The sequence below is a fragment of the Odontesthes bonariensis genome, chromosome 23 (assembly GCF_027942865.1).
Source record: "Odontesthes bonariensis isolate fOdoBon6 chromosome 23, fOdoBon6.hap1, whole genome shotgun sequence".
NCBI classification, from domain to species: Eukaryota; Metazoa; Chordata; class Actinopteri; order Atheriniformes; family Atherinopsidae; genus Odontesthes; species Odontesthes bonariensis.
In genome coordinates this window covers 21,800,013-21,823,783 of record NC_134528.1, presented here as the reverse complement: position 1 = coordinate 21,823,783, position 23,771 = coordinate 21,800,013, and the positions used below count along the sequence as shown (strand labels likewise).

Sequence of the window (23,771 nt, the reverse complement as noted above, 5' to 3'; positions counted from 1 at the left end):
AAATGTACCTCTCAATCACTTTGTGTTGCTGCTCCTCATTGAAACCATGACTCCAAACCAAGCCAACGAAAGCAGAGATTGCGAAGCTGAAAGACAACCAAGGAGGGACACAACCTATTTATTTAGTTAGAAATGGATCGTTTCCATCCTTCTGAGACCAAACTGAAGCCACATGAAGCATCAACGCCATTAAAAGTGGATTAAAATAAAGTACTCGCACAGTAACACATCCTATTATACAGTCATGCGATTTATGGAGTTTTTGAAATAACTGCTTTCCTCAGATGTATGTCTGTTGTGTTCAACTTGTGTTTCGCATATTTGGAAGGATGAGTGCATCTGTGTCCACCTAGAGGACAGTAAGAAAAAAAACAAAAACAAACAAATAAACACAGAGCTTCCACCAAGCTTAAAATGATTTACTTTGGCTCATTCTGGAACTAATGATCTCACTAGTGTCCGTTTGGTTTTGCAAAGGGAGCTTTCTATGCAATTATGATTACTAGCAAACACATGTCAGGCTGTCTTGTTTTTGTACACATGTAAATGTCCCGTCGCTGCAGCAGACGCCTCCCACCGGAGGCTCAACCGAGGAAGTTCGGGATGAAATGCTGCAGTGTCTGCTCAAATGCTGATTCCTTTGTTGTACAGAAAGCACAGGATACCAGTGGGCTCATTAACAGTTGAAAAAAAGACGCTTGTATCTTAAACCAAAGGACACATTTTTATTTTTCTTTGCAACAGTTGACAATTATCTACAGTAAATAAAAAAAAAAAAAAAAGAATTAACCTTCTGTCACTGTTGAAGATGTCGTGTGTTGCACAGGTCCTGATGAAACAGTTCAATGAACTAAAAAACGCACACACAGCACTTCTTACGGCATTGTACGGTTCGTCCGAGGCGTAACAATTCATGTGTCACATTATTTTGTATCATGTTTACAGACAAAGTACATTGAGGCTCTGTGGGGAGAAGAAGAAGGAAAACTCTAGCATCAGAGAGAAATGTTTTCGACCCACATCACCTGGACCAATCTAATGTTTTTGCAGAGAACAACGAAGGTGCACTGCTTGGGCGGACCTTTCCTGCATCGAATCGCACAGCACGACCAACTAAACAAAGATTAAAAAAAACAACTGTGGATCCAGCCAACCAAACAAGATCAGCTGACATGAAAAAGGAGATTTACAAACTTATTTTTAATTTTAAGAAAAATAACAAAAAAAAAAAAAACAGAAACCGTGGAATAGTGCTTGTTTGAGAGCATATGGAACCCGACTCTAAAAACTAGCATGTTCCATAAACCTGACAACAATTCATACTATTCAATACCGTAGAAAAAATTTGGAACTTACCCAATCCCCCATTTACTTGAAAAAAAAAAAAAGTCAAAGCAAAAAATGTCTCTAAAACAAACCTTGTGAATAAATAAAATGTTAAAAAAAAACAACTTTCATTTAAGACAGTTTACACCTTCTACAAGCACGCACGCAAAAACACACACACACACACACACACTGCTGCTTGTGCACATTTACTCTCCATCTCAACTCGAACACCTCAGAGCAACAACAGAGGAAATCATTTAACATGTGTAACAAATATCTGGACTCTCACTGAGACGGTAAACTCTCCATTCTTTGATGAAAACATTAAAACAACCATTTCAAAAAAAATTTCAAAAAAATGCATGTAATAACACCCGAGATCATTTTAACATGTTGGTCAGTTTTGCTGCTTGAACTCAAGGCACTGAATGATCCAAGTTAAAAAGAGCTGACTAATAACACTAAATGCGATATGATAATCACACGTACGATTATCATATGTGCGTTCAGTAACTGTGGCTCAACTGATCGAACCTTTTTTGGGTTCAGCTAATCCTGCCATGCAAATGCAAAAGGTCCAGGATATCCGTTTCTTCTAACTGCCATAAACAGACAAGACAGTTCAGGTACAGCCGGAATTATCAACATTTTGAAGTCCCGATTGTCTTTAATTTTAACTGTAATTGCCTGCAAGTGACGGCTTGAGTGCCTCAGCGCTACCTCGCTGTGCGTTGCCGGACAGTCGGGGGTTACAGAGGGGCTTGGCGGCAGGAGGTCCGAACATAATCTGCCAACAGCGCGCTTCACACCACTGCAGTTGTCTCAGAGGCAGCAGGCACCTCACGGGGTTGGGCTAAACCTCAGAGGATTTAGACAAAAGACTGTAGCTTTAATGAAAAAAAAAAAAAAAAACAAAGAAAAAAAAACCCGACCCGTAATAAGAAATGTGTCCTATTTAGCATCAACTTAAAAAAAAATAAAAAATTTAAACACAGGATAATATACTTAATGTCAACATATTCACTCCATTTTTGTAGTTCTGTGCAAAAGAGAGCCAAAGTCTGTCCCTGTTTCCACGTTAGCGTCACTTCTACTATTGGCTGTCTTACTTGTGCTCTGATGAGTTACAGCATGTTGGAGACATAATCTTGTCTAAATACCTATTTACACATTTTACTACATGCTGATATAAACCAAACGCCTTGTTATTTAAGGATAGTCCTTTATTTTCCAGCATTCAACACGTACACCTCCAGAGCTTTTCCCCTGGAGAGGTGGATGTTTTTAATTTACTGAATAACATCTAAAAATAAATACATTTCATAGCAAATGTCAATGAATGTGCCGGGTTTGGAATTTGATCAGTGGTGCAATTCTTATATGTAACCAGCAGAGAATGTTCTCGTCATGTATATGTAACCATGTTGATTTTTTTTTTTTTCATATATTTTGCACTGTGGCAGATCACACCGCTGCACGAGGTGATGCAGTCTTGTATCAGCGAGTGTTTTTCGCCAGTGTTGTGCGCCTGCTGACTGCTCTCTACTCTGATCTTTACTAGTCACTTTTGTTAGGTCACGTTGCCGAGCACAAGCAAATGTTTTCTCCTCCTTCAGTTACACTTTCTGTAAATTTAAGGTCGACCAACCTAGAGGATGCCTGAATACACGTACGCTGCATGCAGTTATCAGGCAAATGAGCATTTTTAGACTTATTTTCTTGCTTTAAACCACATACATTTGACCATTTCTTATATTCAGTAATTACATTTCCAAGTAGAATTTGTGTAATGAGGGAGAGTGTGGCCAAAAATAATCAACAACCAACATGACACCCAATCATGACTGAACTCGAGCGATTGATAAAAAGTGATTAGAATGTGTAATTTTCTATCAGCCTGTCCTGACATGCCGCGAGCGATGTCGCTCCGTACAGCGATAACACCGACCCATTAAAATAAATAAATAAATACATCGCCCGCGCTGTCTCTATTTGGACGACATTTGGCTGCGGCGTCCCGCCCCTAAACACTTCTTATTGGTTGAAATGAACACGCTGCTTCCTGTTGACAAGCTAGTTAGCAACAGGTCAGCAGCACTCAGGGAATAATGGCCGAGGAGAAGCTGATCTTTGCCGTGGAACAGCATCCAATGGTTTATGACCCCAAACACCCGTACCCCAAAGATCTGAACCGAAGGGAGCCAGAGAACTCGGTGTTCTAAGTGAGTACTTTCTGAACCAATAGAATCACTCCCGACAAAATCGTCACGATGCATATCAGGACACCCTCGCGGAATTTCGTCGTCGTATTGCATCAGTTTCGCTCGCTCGCTTTCAGTCAGGATGGGGTGTTAGGATGCGCATCATTGCTAGGAGACTTCATTAAAATCAGAGACCAACACTGACTTAAAACTTTTTTGTATCCCTTTTTTCAACTGTTTTAATATTTGCCTAATAACTGCTTGCAATGTACTGTACCACCAGCTCACCCGTGTACACGCCGAAGGCAACAGAGACTGTGGAACTACGGGCATGTATGGCAACTCGGAGCCGAGTCGTAGACGAGGCTACACGCAAGTACAAGGTTTGGGGGTCAACTGCGTCCGTCTCTGGGACGAGAGAAGATGGTCGATAATTGATAAATCCCACTTAAGGAAATGTCAAGATCCAGATGCGGCACATCAGGGGTGCAACACGATCCATTCACACCATCTGTCAAATCATAGCGACACGGCAACAGCTCCGCACTGGGTAACCAGACAAGGGCAACCGTCTGAGGGCAGATTTCACGTTCTGTCACATTATGGTTTAACACCTTGGTTCAGCCAGCTGCAATTATAATAATAATAATAATAATAATAATAATCTTTGGTTATGACTTACTAAGCTCCACGACTGCCCTTGGCAATGCACATAAAATTAGTTTGACAGAGTAGTATTTTGAATGATATTGCTGCAACTGATATAAAGTGTTTTTGTTTTTTATTTTGGGTGGGGGGAGATTAGGTAACTAATAGTTTGGTTTACACGACGCAGATGTACACCATCTACAGAATGTCACAAGCCTAGAAGAAAATGAAGTCTTGCCATTTCTACATTCGGGACCCATGGATCTGGAAAAGCTGTGAAAAGAAGAAATGAAGCACACATGAGGGACCGCAGTTCAGTTACAGTACAACCTATAATGCTTTCATACAGCCTAAGCCACAGCTGGACTGCGATGACTGTGATGATAATGATGAACACGGTGACAAAATGACAGTAAATTATAGTAAATAACTGACATGCGCAATGATTGGACCGCCATCGGAACATGCACGCCTTACTTCAACGTTTATCACATTCAGGTCTTTAAGTGCGTCTGTGTGACTTCATCTCAGGGCTGTGAACGTTCACGACGTGGTGGGTGATACTGGGTGTGATTTTACAGCGACACTGTATGTTTGTGCACAGACTGGGAGGGACATCTAACGCTACAGCTGCGCCGAAAGGTCAGGGATATTCCATGTCACAGTGCTGGTAATGAGAGCCCACAGAGATGCAGCGCTCAATCAATATCTGTAAGGGCGGCTCCAGTCGCTGTTGGTCCTGCAGCAAAGGGACACGTTCATCCGCTGGCTAATCAGTGACATTCCTCACAAGCATCCTCCCTCCATCCGTTTTGATGGAGAAAGGGTGCATGTTCGGCAGTGGCAGCACGAGGTCTTCTTATGGCCTGCGTGCGAGCTACCGTGCTTTCAGAAATAAGGAAAGTAGCGGCAGCTTTTTCTAGGAAATGCTCGCCTTTCTTTTGTGATGCTGAGATTGTCAGTAGACGGCACCGTGGCTGAAGATTTGCTAATGAAATAATCAATGTTGTTTTCTCTTCAGTAATCAATGCCATCTGCGGGACTCGACAGTCAAGTGGAGACATTACAGACTACATTTATTTAGCAGTTTCCAGGCACTGTGTATTTTCACAATAACCGTTTTCATGTACTCAAGACAACCTAAACGTATATTCTGTTTTTTGTTGGAACAGAAAACACGCGTGAAACCTCGAGAATTTCTCTAATTATGAAACACTAAAAAAGGTTCAGGAATACTTTTGAGTTTGAAGAAACAAAACTCATTTTTTCATCCTGAAGGATTATTATACCCTAACCCATAGGTGCTGAAAATCCCCTTTGGATGGTTTGCACTGTGTTTATCTACTTGCTTTACTCAAAAATGTGCCATTTTACCTCTTAGCTGGCCTATTTCTCTTTCTCGTTGTACAACTGTAATGTCTCGATGCATGCATTTCTATTCTTAATTTTAACAGTGTTACTTTTTATATCTCCAGTGGAGCACTGTGGAAAAAGAATTTCCCCTGGGAGATTGAAGTTTATCTGAATCTGAATCTTTTGTGTATGGTTTCCAGTAAGCGCTGGTTTTACTGTAACAGTCGGGCAGCTTAAAGGTCATCCTCACTGCTGTGCTATGAAACACAAACACACATAAACACACTAAAATCTACCAGATCTACCCACTAAAACATCTTTTCCACAGTTCCTCACCCATTCCCGCATTTCTTTGGAACAAAGAAATATCACTCCCTCATTCTCTAAGCCACTCATTTGGTGTTGTTTCTCTCCCTCCCTCCTCCTCCTCCTCCTCCTCCTCCTTCTTCGCTGCTCCCTCGTCTTGCATCTCTGCCGGCTTCACTCAGCATGAAGGGAGGGGGAAAGACAAAGGAAAGGAAAAAACAAAACAAAACAAGACAGAAAACAACAAAAATGAACACGCTGATGAGCGTCAGTGAGTGGTCAGTGAGATGCTGAGGGGTAAACAGACAGATATATATCAATATATCCATGTGACAGAGAAAGTGAGCCGACTGAGGGAGAGATAGAGACAAGGATGATCGATAATTGCAGGAAACAGATGCAGAGCTGTGTGAATGGTGGAGTGAATGTGTTTGTCAATGACATTTCGAGGCAAATGACATTTGGAGCTTTTGGTGGAGGGCACCGGATCAAAGCGCACTCGCATCTACTTGAGCGAGAGGAGGTGGCTCACTGCTCTCTCACACACACACACACACAACAGAACATCAATACGTACATACAAAGCCAGCCGAGAACCGCACACAATCACACAGCTTCACACCATCAGCTTCAAAGTGTATTGGCTGTTTTAAAATGCATCTATATGTGCGTTTTTATTTAAAAAAAATAAAATGTTTCACCTTGGTTTTGTGGCTCTGCTCTGTACCCAGGCCAGATCCAGGTGTGTGAAGCTCTTTGGATACGACGCACAGAAATTCAGCCTGGTCCTCTGTTCCGTAGCTGTACGACGAGCCGATGTTCACCATCTACACAAGGAGTGAGATGCACACCCAAAAGGTGCACAGACAACAGAAGGGGGGGAGGCAAAGGGACAGAGATGGTGTCAGGTAGGATTATACCACACAGCAGAGAAAATGGAGACAGAGGGATCCTAAACGAAAGCAAAGAAAGACTTCTGCACTCATGCAAAGTTGAGTAGGGCAGGGGCTCAGAGCGTACAGCTTTCTATTATCACTGCTGTATGGGAGTGAACTCCGTGAGAAGCGCCGTTAACTCCTAGTAATTGTGAAACAGCTGCGAGTCAGCTTCTGCAAATAAAAGAGCGGTGCAGCATGCAGTGGAGCGACGTGCCAAAGCAGAGGCGTGGGGGAGGGAGAGGGATCTGACTGTGAATTTTAGGCTAAAGTTTGGATAAGCTGGGGAAGTTAACACAGTCTAAACTCAGCAGGTCTGGACTTTTTAATGACATAATGTTAGCGCTGACACACTTGGAGCGATCACTGGCATGCCAGTAACTCAAAAGATCAATATAGGAGCTGGTGCTGGCTCAACTTACATAAGTCTTGTTATTTAATAGCTCCGCTTCCCACGTAGATATATTTTTCCTAAGCATGCACAGATTTAGTGGATAAGCAATGCCTAACGCAGTCCAAAGTGTTGCATTCCATTCTTGACTGCAGCTGTGAAGTTTTAGTCATTCGTGTTTCACACTTAAGTGGCGGCTAACAATTTTTATCACCAGCAATATTGAAAGTAGTGAAAAATGCTTCTAATTAAACGTCTTCACTTTACTCTGCTGGATAAAATCTTAATATATTAAATTTGCCGAATAGGACCCAATAATTTGAGAGTATGGAACGGACGACGGCGCCTGGTGTTGCTGCTGGTCAGCCAGCTTCCTGTTACCAAGAACTACAACTAACCAATTCATTGTTGCCTTGTTGAATGTGTTACTCACACAGTGAACAAATACATTTCTGTGTTAATGCTTTGTAGATTAAGTCTCAGTTTTTAATGGTCTTGGTTTAAAAATAAATATTCTCACTGAGTTCTCAAACTTCTAACAAGCACAAAACCGTAGTGAACAGCTGAAAGAACTTGCAACCTGTTTTCCCTATTGTGCAGGTTAATCAGAGTCTGGGAGTTGCATCATCTCAGTGTTAATCTAATCTAATCGTGCGTTTCTACAAGAAGCAGCTGGAATTATTTCTGTAATCAGAAGTTAGAACCTTCGCAGTTAGACTAACAGGGGTTACCTGTGATTAAAGCTTACGTGGGATCACCATTTTAAAGTGCTGCTTAAGGTAAAAGTAGCACTGGGCATGATCACCCTTATTTTTTTTTTTTCCATAACTTAAGTCAGTTTAGGGGAGTGAAGACAGCAGGGCTGAAGTCAGGGCCAGGGGGTCAGACCAAGGGTCAAAACTGAAGGGTCAGCAGCAGCGTGAGTCCAACCCACAGTCCAGAGCAGTCCGGTGCGGGGCTTTCTGCAGGTGCGCACGCTGACCTGCTCAAACTTCCAGCCGTCTGACATCGTGGAAACCATCTGGGTTAACTCCTCCTCCTGACACTGCAACACTCGGTAGACGTGCTTGGGGGGCACCTGCTGGGGAATGAGAAAAGAGGAAGTTGAGGACACAGGGGACGTGGACGGAGAGGAAGGTCTTAAATGGGTGCAGCTGTGACAAAAGAATTCACCCCTGGAGATCAATAAAGTATTCTGATTCGGATTCATCTTTTAGGAGGCAAAAAATAGTTGGGAAAAAAAATGTTATCTTTAAAAGGGGATATATTAGGAGTTTTCTTTACTATTACCAGAAAACTCTCAGGGTGTCAGGGTGTGCCGTGGGATTTTGTGACAACCATACGTTATTATTGCAATATACAACTACACAAAAATAACTATTTTCTTATTTACTATATCAGTACTTTGTATGCACTCATTTCATAATACAGAGGCAAACTCTATACCTAAAGACGATTATTTAAAAAAAAAAAAAAAAAAAGTCCTCTGAGAACCCCATATTTCGCTGTTAACGCAGTTGCGCAGGTGGGAATTATAAGACCGTGACCCATCAAAGGCTGAAGGACAACATTAAAACACGCAAGAGAGACACGCAAGAGGGGAAAATGGAACGCTTTCTTGTGCGGAGCAAACCACCAACCACCAGTGCGGAGACTGCCGACAACCCAGCACCGAAAGAAAAGAGGGAAAAAAAAAAACTCAGCAGAGAGTATCATGAAAGTTACCCCTCTTATGGCTTTAGTTGGACCGGGGATGTCAACAATCCTCAGCCCAAGTGCGTCCTGTCGGGAGAAGTCAGCTAATGCTAACTTAACTGCTAGTTAGCCAATGCTTCTGCATCGGAGTACCCAAGCATCTCCCACCACGCGATTGAGCAACTTCTTCCTTTCCCCACTACCTACCTGTGTGAGTTGGCGTTCTCTACTCTGGTTCACATGAAGAAAGACAGGAGGTCACGGCTCTCTGGTGAACAGGACTTGCGAGTGGCTCTCTCCTCAGTGCCACCAAGGATTAAAAAAAATAATAAAAATCTGCGCACCCCGACACGCACATGTAATTCACTTATTTGTAAGCAGGCAAACTATTTACAATAGCACGTTTCAATGCCGATTGCTGAAATGTTGCATTTATAATTGGTAAGTTTAGGACCATGGACACTGCCGCTTCATTGCATTGACAGTTCTCTGTGCTGAATTGCTGCCGAGTTTCCTTTGCCTCATTTTTAATTTTGTGACCTGCAATATGTTTGCCTTGAGATTTTGTTTCCTTGTCCTTTGGTGTGCCTTGGGCATAAAAAGTTGGGAACCGCTGATATCGTTCACTTAACAAACTGAGTAGTTTATCAAAGCTCTACCAAAAATTGTGTCCAATGGTTTATCAGATCAAGTCTAACCAGTGAAAGGTGAACTGCAAAGTTGACCAATCTTTCCCCCAGTTTCACGACTAGGTTCCGTTTTCTTACTTTCGATTTTTCTATAAACTGGATATTCTGAGTTCCTTTTTTCTATTGCTGAACGCAGCATCAAAGGCTAGAACCACAAAAGGGAGTTTTGCATGCAAGCTGACCCCACTGACCCCAGCCTCAGGGCATATAAATAAAACCGTGGACATACGATACCTCTGGGGCTAATAAATACAATAGTCTTATTGGAAATTGTATACAGTGGATAATGAGATCAGTGTTGGACTCTAGAGTGCAGTTACACATTAAACTCATCACCAAAAAAAAATCCATGAAAGGGTTTTGTGTTACCTGTGTGGCTTTTGAGTCCCTCTCAATGATCCTCTCCTTGATCAGTTTGATCAGTGGTGTTATGTTGTAAAACTCTGCCTCTTCAAGGACACCTTGAAACAAGAAAAGTAAAAAATATAACACAATCAGCCGTTGTTTGACACTGCAATGCAGAGGGTCTCAATATTTTTGCTCCCTTTGTCACAACTTGTTGTGTTAGACAGCGTGGATGTATAATATCTGGATGTATATTTTTCACCAACAGGAATTCACTGCTGGGAGTTGATGTGCAGCATTCTTTCAAATAAAAACAAACCAAAAAAAAAGGACTGTGGGATACAGAGGACAAGGCCAGCTAGTTCTAAATTCATCCTGAATCGTGACAACATAAGCATAGTTTTGTCGTACTGGTAATTTTGCCCCTTTGCCCTTGATTTTTGCTTTTGCCTATGAAAGAGTTCATTTCGGCCAAACTGGTCCACATCGGTAAGACTTGTGGGCAGTTGTGAATACAGTCCAACAAAACAACCCTCGCCCTTCCCCAACCCGTCAGAGAAGAGTCAAAACATGAGACCTTCCTCAGCGAGCTCCTTGTTGTAGACCAATTTGCCGTGCCGCAGGTAGTTGAGGATGGGGCCGAAGTAGGTGGGGTCTCTGTCAATCACGTAGGCTCCAGTCTCATCCTGTTACAGAAGCACAGAAAGACGGGAAAAACACAGTCCTTTATGACGACATCACATTAAAAATCCAGCTTTTGTAGGCACTCGAATGTTAATTCTGCTATGCACAGATTGCTCTGCAGTTTGGAATGACTAAACCAAACATGTTGGACCAATTAATTACAAGAGTCGTACGCAAGCGTAGCAGAAAGAAACATTAAAGCAACTTTTCCCTATTCGGCGCTTCCTTTCAGCGCTACCCGCAACAAAAAGGCGTCTTTGCGGTTGGACAAAGCAGATACTAGTTAGTGCCACCGAGACGGGGACGGAGTGTTGACTTTTGAGCTCACACGTGCGTCGACAGCCTGCCTGTTTCACCTTCAGGCTGTTCCTACCAAGTCTGACTGGCTGTTATGTCATGGTTTCTGCTCTTCCAACACATACACACAAACACACAAACACACATCCTCCCACCATTCTTTCCTCGTGATGGCCGCTCGAAGCACAGCACCCCCCCACCCCTTTTTTTTTTTTGTTGAAGATGACTTTACAAAAGAGCCATTGCTGGAGAAATGTATGAGATTGTTTAAATGGGTAAAAAGAGAAAGACGCGAGCAAATCTACTTTAGTTCCTTAGCTGATCCGACGCTCTGTGACGCATATGCTGAAAAATGTACGTGCCTTAAGATACTGGTAAACCAAAGCTGAAAAAGTGAGCTGGAGGCGATCAAGTCCTCATATTTTAAACTATCGTTCACACTCTGGCACCCCACCGTAATGCCAGCTGGTTGGTGGAATGTACATTTAATATTTTGGGTCTCCTTATTTGGACCAGGGAGAGCCAGATGCTCAGCTCGATAAAGAAAATTCACTCTGTTCATGTGACTGGTTCTTTTGGGCGGCTTACTGAAGCAGCAAGATAAAACCTTGGCCTCCAGCGGCCTCTCGCACGGAAGCACATGGCTTTTATAAAAGGGTCCTGCCCGCACACAACAAGCTACATCCTAATTGTAATTTCAATAACCTTCTTATATTTGATTATTACATAACCTAGAAGATTGAATCCATTTTTATGTGGAATTCGTATTTCACTGTTATCAGCAATAAAAAAAAAATTGAAAAATGCCTTGATGAGCAAAAATTCATGGACCTTGTTACAGCTCTCTTTACTTTTTATACTGATGGGCATTTCCAAAAAGTGAAAAACACTTTAATTTAGGTTTATGAAAGAAAAAAAAAGTCTTTCCTGTTATACGGTGCACTTTTGTACTACTCTGTGGCTGAAATTGGATCTATTTGTATAAATCTCTTTGCTGAGTAACCTGCACCACTTTATTAACACACAGCAGTTTGGTTATTTATAGTCAATGTTTCAATACATTTACTCTTTAGGTCGTCTATTATAGTTCTTAGAGATAAATTGGAATCGGCAGGTAAAAGAAAACTAAAAACTACAAAAACAAACACATTTGAAACCGATATTGGCCAAGTAATTCGTAAAATGGTGCATTTCTACATCACATTATTTAAAGTTTTAGGGAACCAACGAACAACACAATGCAAACCCCACTTTGTTTGTTTGGAACTGCGATATAAACAACATCACGCTTGATGTGAGAGTTCCCGTCTTCTTCCTGCAGCTGAACACAAAGCGAATGAGCTGGCAGAGTGCCAGTGTGGGCTGACCGGTGACAGTAACTTCCTTTAACCACAGCCCTCAGATACAGTATCTCTTAGGAGAATTCCAAAATAAAAGTCCCTTGTGCTTTGAATGGTGGCAAAAATCTGGTAGACAAAGCGTAATCTGAATATTTTCAGTGGGCTAATATCATTGGTGTCTTTCAGGCTCTCCCCATCATTGGTGACGGGCTCAGAATCGTTACTGGGATATTGAGGAAGTCCTCCTTCTGGATGTTACTGCAAAATTTCCAACCTCAGTCTTGCATTTCATTCCATGCAACTGAAACTGGGGAAAAGCGCCCCAAAGCTCATCAAAGTTTCTAAAACAATTTCTGGAATGGCACTACAGTAATCGCTGCAGATTGGTTATCCTTTAACTGAAAAGTTTCTGGTTTGATCCCCAATCTTTACGGTTTACATATCGTGATATCCTTGGGCAAGACCGTGAAACAGCCACCAATGTGTAAGTCACTCTGGGGGAAAAAAAGCATTTACTTAATAAATTAAGATTCCTGGCAGATGAGCTTGCGGAACTGATGCGAACATAGAAACATGCCTTTCTACCTGGCAGCAAGGAGTTTATGGGCAGACAGAGCAGTAACCGTAAAAGGGGGGGGGGGGGGGGGGGGATATACAACAATAAACAAATTCTGGTTTTGTAAATACATCTAAAAGAAAAGTAATGATTGGCTGGAAACATGGGAGCAACAAGGAAGCCGTCAGTGGAAACAATTTAAGGGATTGTTAACCTCCTTAAAGAAGGTATTTCAACACAGAGCGTAGCAATAGAAATTGGTTGTTATGAAATGGCTATGAATTTTTTTCCCAGTGTCAGAATATATATAATACTACATAAACTTTTCCTTCTTCCATAGGCAGCATAAATACTACCAACTAAGAAATGTACGTAGTGCATTTTCCTTTTGATTCCTCGGAAATTGGGAATAAAGGAGGCATATGCGTGGAAATAGCTGCTTAACCCATCCTACAGGACGAGACTGATTGCAATGGACACTTGCTACTTCCAAAATTCAGGTTCTTCATATCAGTGTGCAGAGACCGCAGAAGAACCCGAATGTTCATCTGTGAATGATAGATGGTGTGCCGTCTGCCCAATTTTCATGGGGAAAATGACTCTATAGTTCCAGCAAATCCTGATGAGCTTTTTCCAATGCGAGATGTGAAATAAATTCAAAGTGAAGCAGGGACTGCTACAAACACAATTGTACATATTCAGACTGAACAGCAGCCTGTAAGTTAGCAACGAGGCTAGAAGAGGAATATACCAGAGGGGGGAAAAAAAGATGGACGAGTCAGTGGGCAAGAGAGAAAAATGTCGGGAGGAACGTCATAACAAAAAAATCTTCTTTGAGAAATAAAGAGTAAAAATGACGAAATCAGACAAGCTACAAAGAAACTCTGTCAGACGGAAAGAAGATAAAGACACAATGCTTTTCTGACAGAGACAAAGGGAAAAAAAAGAAACAAGATGGAAGGATGTGTTACGATGGGATACGAGTGTGGAGGGGATGTTGCTGGAGCACAGAGCATATGTGGAGGCAAACGCATGCACACAGACTCTCCTGAATTAGCTGAGCTGCAGTGGAAGACAGCCCGACGCCTCAAAAGCGTGACTTGATTTGACAGTGTGGGCATGACCAAACGGGGATGGGGATGATGGGGGGGGGCTTTCTGGAGGTGTCAGAGCCATGCTTTCACTCTCTCAGACAAACACACCATTTGCAGTCGTTCATTTTGGCAGGTCCATTTGGAGCTGCAGCATATCATTTCATATAATGGTACCAATTATGCATCTTTGACATCTTATTTAAGGGCTTCTTCTTCTCATCCTCTTTCTTTTCTCTTCTCTTCTCTGCTGCATTAAAGATGGCTGAGTGAATCAAAAGTAATGTCCCACTATGCCAAGAGATTGAAATACATCTGGTATTGGCCTGGTTGACATTCCATCGCACAAGCAGGGCATAACATTGCATGCCTACACTGATTCCCAGAACTAATTCAAACAGTTGCTGCCAAAAAATGCTCCACGCACGTCCTATTTTTTAAGATAATACTTACTTATTGTGTTATTTTGTCCACTGTCAGATCACTGGTAAGCAACACTTCATCACACACTAAGATTCTAAGTGCAAGTTATCTGAAAGCTTTATCTTTCTTAACATTCTTATGTTGAGAACCTAAGGTGGCCGTAATCATAGTCATGGAGTGAAAATCTGATACTGCCACAGGCCTAAATGAAAAAAAAGAAAAAGAAAGAAGGATTTTGAGAAACTCGAAGAAGGACTGGATGAATAATGCTTCATTTCATCTTTTTGTCGCTGAAGGTTGGCCTAGATTCCAAATGAAAACAATGCAAATTTCAAAGTGCTGGTGTGCAAAAGAGATTGTGCAAAGTCATGACTATTTGCAATCACAGGATGACAACTTGCAAAGTTGAATGCTCAGCCACTGCGAGGCATTATCTGCGACGACATCACCGATCACTATTGGGCCGGTAGCGATGCTCACGCGGATTTAGCACTTCGAATTTTGGGGGTCCTTCTCCGCTTTCTGATCCTCAAAACGTATTTTGAGATGTTGAGACTCTGGTCGAAGAGTTACCAGCTCACAAAGCATTTGTTCGGGGAAATATGATGCGACTATGATAGAACTAAATAAATCTCACTGGCAACTGCCAAACAAAAGCCCCATTCAGTTCTCAAAACACACCTTTCTGTCTGCAGTTCTGTGCTTTCATCTAGAGCTTGTGTTAACACCAGGACTGACTGATGCTGGGAGAGTGCATTGGTTTTGTTTGGTTTTCTTGTTTTGTTTGAACTTGTTGGGTATTCACTTTGACCAATAATAGTACTTACAGCTTATTTAATGTGTCTTCATTCAGAAACATTTGCTCTAAAAGGCAGAGAGACATGGGCAGGACTTTAAATTTCTGGTTTATTCAACACGATACCCATTGTCCCATTTTTTCAGGCATTTATTCTACATTTACTTACAGCCATGTCTTCAAACTTTGTCTATTGTAACTATTCTTTTCATCACTGTGTTGTATAAGTTCCTGGTCTAAGTGAGGATGTAAAATGCACATTTAAAGTGGACTTGCCCGTGTAATTGTGATCAAACGGAGGTGAGGAGTTGCGAGAAAAACCCACACTTGAGTGTGATTTCTAATTTAGCCTAATTTATCATTCGTGGGATCACAGATGGCCTGTCGGAGTCATCGACTACTTGTGACAGTGGTGACGTTTTCAATAAAGTAGGCATCAGCAGCTCCTCGCAGATGAAAACATACATTTATGTGTCCTTCTGAAACATTTATGCAATTCCGTTCAAGGACGACAAACGTCGACATAATGAAGTAAAACATGAAGAAATACATACACATTGCAACTTTTCCCCCCCAACTTTCTTACTAAAAACCCTTCCTTCAACATAAACACCTAGCGAGCTGTTCTTTCATGACCCAAAGTCTAAATATGTATCCTGCTGATAACAAAATGACATGTTCACACAGCTCTAAGATAAAAAACCTTGGTTCTGCTCCTCTTTCCCCGTCAGATTAGCGCTGCCAGTCAGCACCTCATATCAAACATCTCAACACAAATAGGGTAATAACACGAGTCTAGGCAAGTGATGGAATCCATACTGGCATAGTGAAATGTCTCACACAGACGTCCGGTTAAAACAAATTGATCTAAGAAGAAAAAAATTTAATCAGTTGGTATACACAACCCAAATCACAGCTTCACTGTTGGTATTGAGTGGATCAAATCACTGACCATTCCACATCTGTATTAAAAACAACTATGTGGTTGCAGTTAGCAATCACCAACTACGTGGTATCTGTTCAGCTCACGTAGGTCGGTAACATAGCTGAATCTGGCCACATAATGTAATTGGCTTGGGATGGCATGGGGTCAGCTTGGGCCGCATTAAACCCTGGGTTTGGTTCAGCATGGGGGGCATGGTCGCTGAGGTGCCTGTAATCTCATTAAAACAGTCGCACAGAGACGGATAAACTGTCTGCGTCTATGCAGGGATTTAGTGGGCGAAGTGAGGAACCCCTGAGCAGAGACAAACTCACATCAGCCCACAGTGTTTCCCACAGAATTTTTGGAAACTATGGGGGGGGGTAAATTCACGCGGCGTAAATTTGTGCGACTGCAGATTTTATTTTATTTGATTGATTTGCACACATTCATTCAAATATAACAAAAAAATACACAATAAAACACAACAAATTAAAAAAAAAGGAATGTGTGCTGGAGATGTCAGAAACCCTTGTGGGCTTATAAGGAAACCTCATCTTGTCATTAAAACCCAATGATGACAATTGTAATAGAAAATATTTACAGGTTAAAACTAAATTTCATGAAAAATATGAATGGATCATATACAGTGAGAACTTATGCCTTTTTGAGAAACTTGAAAAGGTTGTCCTTAAAAATAAAGGGTGTAGGAAGTACACAATGAGTTCAGGAACACATCAGAAGTGGTTTGGTGTTGATATCTTTAAAGGATAAGACCGTTTTTTTTACATTGGGCCCTTGATTTCACATTATAACATGATGTTCTACTCACCCCTGCTTGTTGTTGGTCATTTGGAGCTGTTCCGAAGATATTCGCGAGGCGTCTGGCTGCTCTCTTGTGATATTCGGCCATGAAACGGTTTCCTATGGGCAAGCTTATACAGGCACAAACTATGCTGTTTATAATTTATTAATTACTGTACACTAGCACTGATAACGTGGAGGTGCGTCGCTTACTTAAAAAAATCCGGGTTACTAATTTTGAATTTTAGCCGAATGAATAAATAGGCAGCAGGTCTGTGGGCTGTCTGTGGCAGTAGCACGACGAGGACGTCAGTAACACCCACTTTACGACGAAAAAAACAAAATTACAATAACCCGGATTTTTTTAAGTAAGCGACGCACCTCCACGTTATCAGTGCTAGTGTACAGTAATTAATAAATTATAAACAGCATAGTTTGTGCCTGTATAAGCTTGCCCATAGGAAACCGTTTCATGGCCGAATATCTCAAGAGAGCAGCCAGACGCCTCTCGAATATCTTCGGAACAGCTCCAAATGACCAACAACAAGCAGGGGTGAGTAGAACATCATGTTATAATGTGAAATCAAGGGCCCAATGTCAAAAAACCGATCTTATCCTTTAAAAACAAGAGAGCTATTACAAAATAAAAATCTAAAATGGAATTAACTATGCACACTGAGTAAATGTTCTACCTAAAATGATTTTTCTGGAAACTAAAAGGCTGTAAAAGCTTTATAGTGAGTTCACAAACCCATCCGAAGTGGTTTGGTGTTCATTGGTTGAATATCCAGTGAGAACAAAAAAAGGCGTTGCACTTTTGCGACGGTCCCTAAGCGCTCCGGCTGCCGTAGTTCACTTAGACGTATATTCGGCGCGGTTACTCTGATCTTTCGCCAGACTTGCTTACTTTGGTGAGTTGATAAAGCCTGTGGTATGTTAGTCTTAGTTTTCTGTAAATATTAATACCATCCTGAGGCTAATTGGTGCGGTTTTCGTGACGCTATTACGATTACAAAGCCGGAAAATAGGCGAATGTAGAATATAAAACCAACTTCACCCCGCTCCGCCTAGTCGGGACGGTTGAAACACCTTATTTTAAACAGAAACTATTGAGCTTGCTATTTTTTTAAGCAAAATACCAGACAACATACTAGTGTACTCGTCATTGCTCAAATTTCACATTATTTCTCATAATATAAATAGGTAAAAAAATATGTTTGTCAACGAAATCACGATGATTACAGCTGACCTTTATGCACGCGCACCCACTGATCTATAACGTGTGTGTCAATCGCCCCGACAGCGACTAATAACACATAAACCTTTTTTTTTGCCACTAAACTTCAAAACTCTGACATTGAACACTTTAGGACATGTTTAATTACTAATTCACCTGTTGTATAGTCATATTGGTTGGTTTTCGAGGAAATCGCTGCGTTTCAAACGATTGGGATTCGGAAACTATGGCGGCCAAAAGGAAACTATGGCGGGCCGCCAGTTTCCTCAATGTATGGGAAACACTGGCCCATCAGAGGGGGACTCCAGCACAGGTTAAGAAGATGAAAACGCACAGGTTGAACTGTGTGATTCAGCTTCCCGTAGTTATGAGTGAAGCCTGATTTATGGTCGCCCGGGAAAGGCTACAGAGACGCTCTCCATCGCTTGCATGCGTCGGCCAAAATTCCCATCTATCCGTCGAGCCGACGGAGACTCGCGGAGACCGCAAGAGTTGTGATTGGTCGGCTAACAACATCATTTTCGGAATCACTTTTTTTTCCGGTTTAGCTCCTCCCAGTCACAACAACAACACCGCCATTTTTGAAAGAGTTTATTGTGTGCCGCTCAACATTTGGTCAAAATGATTTGCATTTCAATAAACATAAGCTCCAACTCTGACAAAAGTCTTTCTCTCTCGGTCGCCATCGTTCACTGTGAGGAGTGGAACAGAGCCGGAAGGTGAACAATCAATCAACCACTTTCACGATAGACGTCGTGAGATTAGGTCGTCTAGCGCAGCTGACCGGGAGGTGAATTGCCTTGCGTATCCGACATCCCGACGGAGAACTTGGAAAGGTTTAATAGCCTCTGGGTGACCACGGAGTCGCATACCAACGCCTTAACAAACAACCTGAGTGGAGGTTTGTTTAAAGTCGATGTCTGCTTGTTAATACAGCATTTGACACAATGCACCCACTTAAAGAAACTTCAATTTTGATAAGAAAATTTAAAAAAAAGTAACAGCTCTTTTACCCACAGGGGTCAATGTTTTCCTCTTTCACCTTGAGTGAAGTGGTCCATCACTGAGGGGAAACCCTGTGTAGCTACTCTCTTTAGAGGTGTGATGTTTGTTGTCAGCTGATGATACGATATGACCCATTTAGCTAGAAGCGTGTACTGGCACTGTGCTCTTCTTGGTCTCTAATATTAACTTCCATGTGTTGACACGAGAGTGCTAGTTTGACAGGCTGGGAGGAAGAAAGCTGCACTGCTGGTCTGCGTTCTTTAAGAGAATACAGATCTAGATGCATGTTGGTTTCAGGATAAGATTCTACATTTCCGAACGAGACTAATGTTTTTCTGTCCAACTGTGGACCCAATCTGAAACGTTATTTTTAGGCATCTAAGCATTCACAGCAACTACAATCGGTGTGTTCACAGTGACGTTAATAAAATGTACTACAACAGACTTAAAAAGGAGACACAATTATTATCCCAACCCAGCTACATTTTTCTTTCTGGCTACTGGAGTTCAGCTCCAGATTCTTCCTGGGCTCAGAGTCTCACTCTGCACTTGAAACTCTGCGTATACACACAGGAATGTTTCTAGGATCAATAAAACTGGGGCATTAACAACCCACACAATAAGGAAGTACAGGCCCACATTACACAGGGACCACAGCACCTGAGGACAGACAACAATGACGCAGCTCCGGGACTGCTGAAGTCCTCATGACAACACAAAACATGCACTTTTCTGAGAGGTCTATCTATAGCACAGTCTCTCTGTATAAACACTAAATACTAACTCGGACCACTGCGCAACCATGTTGCTCTTCAGTTATAACTCATGGAAGATTCAAAGCTATGTCGACAGCCCAGTTCCTGTTGTTAAGATGACAGCCGTCTGGTGGAGCCAAAAAAAAAAAAAAGTTAAATATAGTCTATTTTGGGGTCTGCTGAGATTCGAGGATTTGTGATCAAGAGCAATAAATTAAAAAACATGGATGGAAAGAAAAAAAGAATTGTGATACACGATTAGAGTGCGTCAGCTAGTCAGATTGGGGATGAGCGGAAGACAGGAGTACGAGACAGAAAAAGCAACGATGAACAAAGAAGTTTGCCTGTATGTTTGGGCATGACGGAGAGATTTGTGTGCGACTTTGTGTTTTTGAGGCAATGCAGAGGGAGCTCCTCTCAGCTCGCTGCTGAAGGTCACAGGAGAGTTTTCTTTCCACACTGCCTGGTGGTGCAGCAGGGGAACAGTCACCACTGCCGTGCAGCAAAAAAAAAAAAAAAAAACCTCACTCGAACTTAAATGGTTGTGAAGAAATACCTGCTATTCTGCTGACGTTCAAATCATTTTGCAAACACATGACACAGTAAAGTTATTCTCTTATCCGCTGAAGTTCCAAAACGGTATTGATATATACATTTTTCAGCATTTTTGATGGCCTCCCTTTCGTCTCACATTTGACCAATAAAAATGTACCCATGTAGACCATGCTGGTCTCTGCAATTCAATCGGTGGTATTAATAACAATAATTTCCACTCAAAATGCAGCTGGTGAGACACCAGTGAAGAATAAACAAAGTGCCTCAAGCAATACAGTTGCTGCACTTAAATAACCACAGAAGAAGCATAACAAGTCAAGAAATCAATATGAAAGAAGTGCGGATGTTTAGGTAAGGAGAACAGGAGTAAAAAGAACTGTAGCCTAGCTCAAATCCCTCTGAACAGGCAAAACATGTGAGAATTACCAGGTCCATCTGTCAAGTGATCAATCAAATGAATACATGTATGGCTGCGTATCTTGAAAATGCTCACAGGTTCGCGTTTGGCCAGGAGTCATTATGGAAGGTCGCCTCATTTCCTGTCAGCTCTACGCGGAGCTACCAAACACGAGCATACTGTAAGACGGCTGAAACAGCACACACCGTGACCCGATATTCATTCTCCTTACATTTGCTGAATGATCTGACATCATATAGATGCAGAGTTTCCACTCGACGACAACAGAATGTCAAGTTACAGTTGGCTGCGAGCCATGTGGGACGACCTACCCCTTTCTTTCTCTGTCACACACACACACACACACACACATCAAAGGCCAAGGCCTAATAGAAAGCTGCATCTTTCATGAGTCTCTCCAGGCCTTACAGTGTGTTCGGTCTGCATGTGACTGGCAGACGCATAATACATCTCCCTCTCTCTGTTCCCATAAGATGCCAGCTGTACAGCAACCTACTGTGCAGGTCCCTGCAGAAGAGGCGGCACGTGTCCATCCATCTGAGCCAGGCTAATTTCACACCACGAACTGATGCACGGGCACACAAACACACAGAAGAAAAGGGGGAGAGCAAGAGCTTCATATACTGCACATGCGGCATTGATGATGGTCATTAGGCAACTACCAGCATCCTCTGAAGCAGCAGCTTCCAAGACAAAGTGGCATTTTAGTTAAATGTGATGCAAAATCTAGATGTCCTTGCAAAGCTACAGTTACAGGCTTCACCTCATCCCAAAAATCCTTCAGTTATGTACAATGAGAGGTAAATAATATCTAGACCAAACCCAACTCTCCTACTAAAGCAATGCAGGTGATAACAGTGTTGTAAATAAATGAAAAACACACATGGTTAAATTCAGAACTGACAGCCACTTCAGTCACTACAGAAACACAGGAGGATATGGTGGGGGTTTTTCCACCAGATTTGGCGCAATAAGAGCATTAATTCGTGCAGTCGGTCAAACATTACTTAATTATTCAATGTAAGCCAACAGAGACGGCTAAAACAAGTTATTACAAAACTGTACATGCCTGAGCGACGTGAAATAATCACATTACTCAGATAATGTCAGTGTGAGCTCTTTCTTGAGCACCACAGAGACGCGCGGAGCCTTTCTGATGACATGGCATCAGCTATTTTTCGCTCGTTGAAAAGTATCGTTCACCAGGGATTAAAATGTTCCGACCGTACTCACCGTGTCTGAGTGCAGGTCCTGCTGCTGGCACAGCCGGTAAAGGAACGAAGTTTGCTCCTTCAGGAGGGTCTGCCGCGTCGTGAGGAACACCGTTCCGCCAACGTTCAACCGGACCCACTTCCCATTATTCCCTCCGTTGGGATTGATGACCGAGCCGTTACCGATACTCTGCGACGCCGTGCCGCCGGGTTCAGTGGCTGAGGCGGTAGTAGAGCTCGCGCTCTCTCCCGCCTCGCTGTCTTTGTTGTTGTTGTTGTTATTGTTGTTGCTGTTGCTGTTGCTGTTGTGGTGCTGGCAGCCGTGGTGCGTCGAAGGCGCAGCAACGTCCGCCGGTTCCCGCTGGTCGTCTACGGTCGTAGCCATTTGGGAAAAGCCGCGACTCGAGGTGAAGACGAACGAGCACGTCCGTCCCTGTCTCTTGGCTTGTCTTCTTTTTGCTGTTTGAACACGCTCCGCCCCCAAGCTGCACGAGCTCAAAGATCAGCTGCGTCGAATTTCAGGAAGTTAGATTTAATACATCCGAGAAACCCTTTCAAGTTAAGAGCCGTAATTTACAGATGGTCCCTAACTCCCTGGGCTACGGTGGCCGACACGTGCAAACGCGCTGCAAACAGCGAAACAAATCCAACAATAAAATGCTGCAACAGAAAAATGCGGCAATAACAAAAACGACCGGAGCACACGCGCTGTAAACCCCAAAACACATGCAAGAAAAAAAAACGCTGCAAACATCAAAACACATGTAAGACAGAAACGCTGCATACATCAAAACACATGCAAGACAGAAACGCTGCATACATCAAAACACATGCAAGAGAGAAACGCTGCATACATCAAAACACATGCAAGAGAGAAACGCTGCAAACTTCAAAACACAACGGAAGTTCGCCAGGCCAGTAGGGGGTCTCGACCTGTGCGATAGGGGATCGACTTTGGGAGATCTACCATATTAATGAAAGAGAAGAAAGTCAAAAGGTACGTTGTCATTTATGTCTTTTTTAAACACTTGCCCGTAATCTTTTACTTTATTATAGAAGAGCAGCGGAGTTATGTCGCTATTATAAGGTAAAAGATTACGGCCAAGTGTTTAAAAAAGACATAAATGACAACGTACCTTTTGACTTTCCTCTCTTTCGTTTCTGTCTTGCATGTGTTATAAGTTTGCAGCGCATTTTTTTCTGGCATGTGTTTTGATGTTTGCAGTGCGTTTATGTTTTGCATGTGTTTTGATGTATGCAGCGTTTCTGTCTTGCATGTGTTTTGATGTTTGCAGCGTTTCTGTCTTGCATGTGTTTTGATGTTTGCAGCGCGTGTGCTCCGGTCGTGTTTGTGATTGCCGCATTTTTCTCTTGCAGCATTTTATTGTTGGATTTGTTTCGCCGTTTGCAGCGCGTTTGCACATGTCGGCCACCGTACTGGGCACATTCGTTTTGTGACACAGTTATGAAATTTGGTCTACATAACTACAAAAATCCTCTTGGGCCCCCAAAGGCATTTAAAAGCAATGGGCCTTTATGGATGTCAGTTTCTCCTAATTAGATGCATTCCGTGTTGCAGTTATTTTGAAACACTAGTAGAGGATCAACTGAAATAGTAAAACCTTTAAAACCAGATTTAAGGAGCTCATATAGAACGTTGCATATCATTTTAACTAATAAACCAGCAGTTTATCAGATCAATACAATAATTACTTGTCTTGGTGGTCAGCTCAATTAGCACAGTTTTAAAACCAGTTAAAGAATAGAGTACACGTCAGAACAATT

The 23,771-nt window shown here is 42.2% G+C and overlaps 1 protein-coding gene across 6 annotated transcripts; it reads right to left on the bottom strand.

The window, feature by feature from the left end:
- Positions 1-705: 705 nt before the first annotated feature.
- On the bottom strand, positions 706-22,482 carry kctd17 (potassium channel tetramerization domain containing 17). Of its 6 annotated transcripts, none has more exons than XM_075456979.1 (7): positions 22,009-22,482; positions 10,470-10,578; positions 9,917-10,008; positions 8,098-8,241; positions 6,539-6,664; positions 5,868-6,009; positions 706-4,451 (listed from the first exon to the last, which is right to left on the bottom strand). In XM_075456979.1, exons 1-6 carry the CDS (start codon positions 22,369-22,371, stop codon positions 5,908-5,910), a joined length of 936 nt encoding a protein of 311 aa, XP_075313094.1. In that variant the 5' UTR covers positions 22,372-22,482; the 3' UTR covers positions 706-4,451; positions 5,868-5,907. The 6 variants fall into 6 exon arrangements, with proteins under 6 accessions (XP_075313094.1, XP_075313092.1, XP_075313096.1 ...); XM_075456977.1 differs by having other exon boundaries at positions 8,098-8,244; positions 22,009-22,480; XM_075456981.1 differs by having other exon boundaries at positions 8,146-8,241; positions 22,009-22,479.
- Between the last annotated feature and the right edge of the window lie 1,289 nt (positions 22,483-23,771).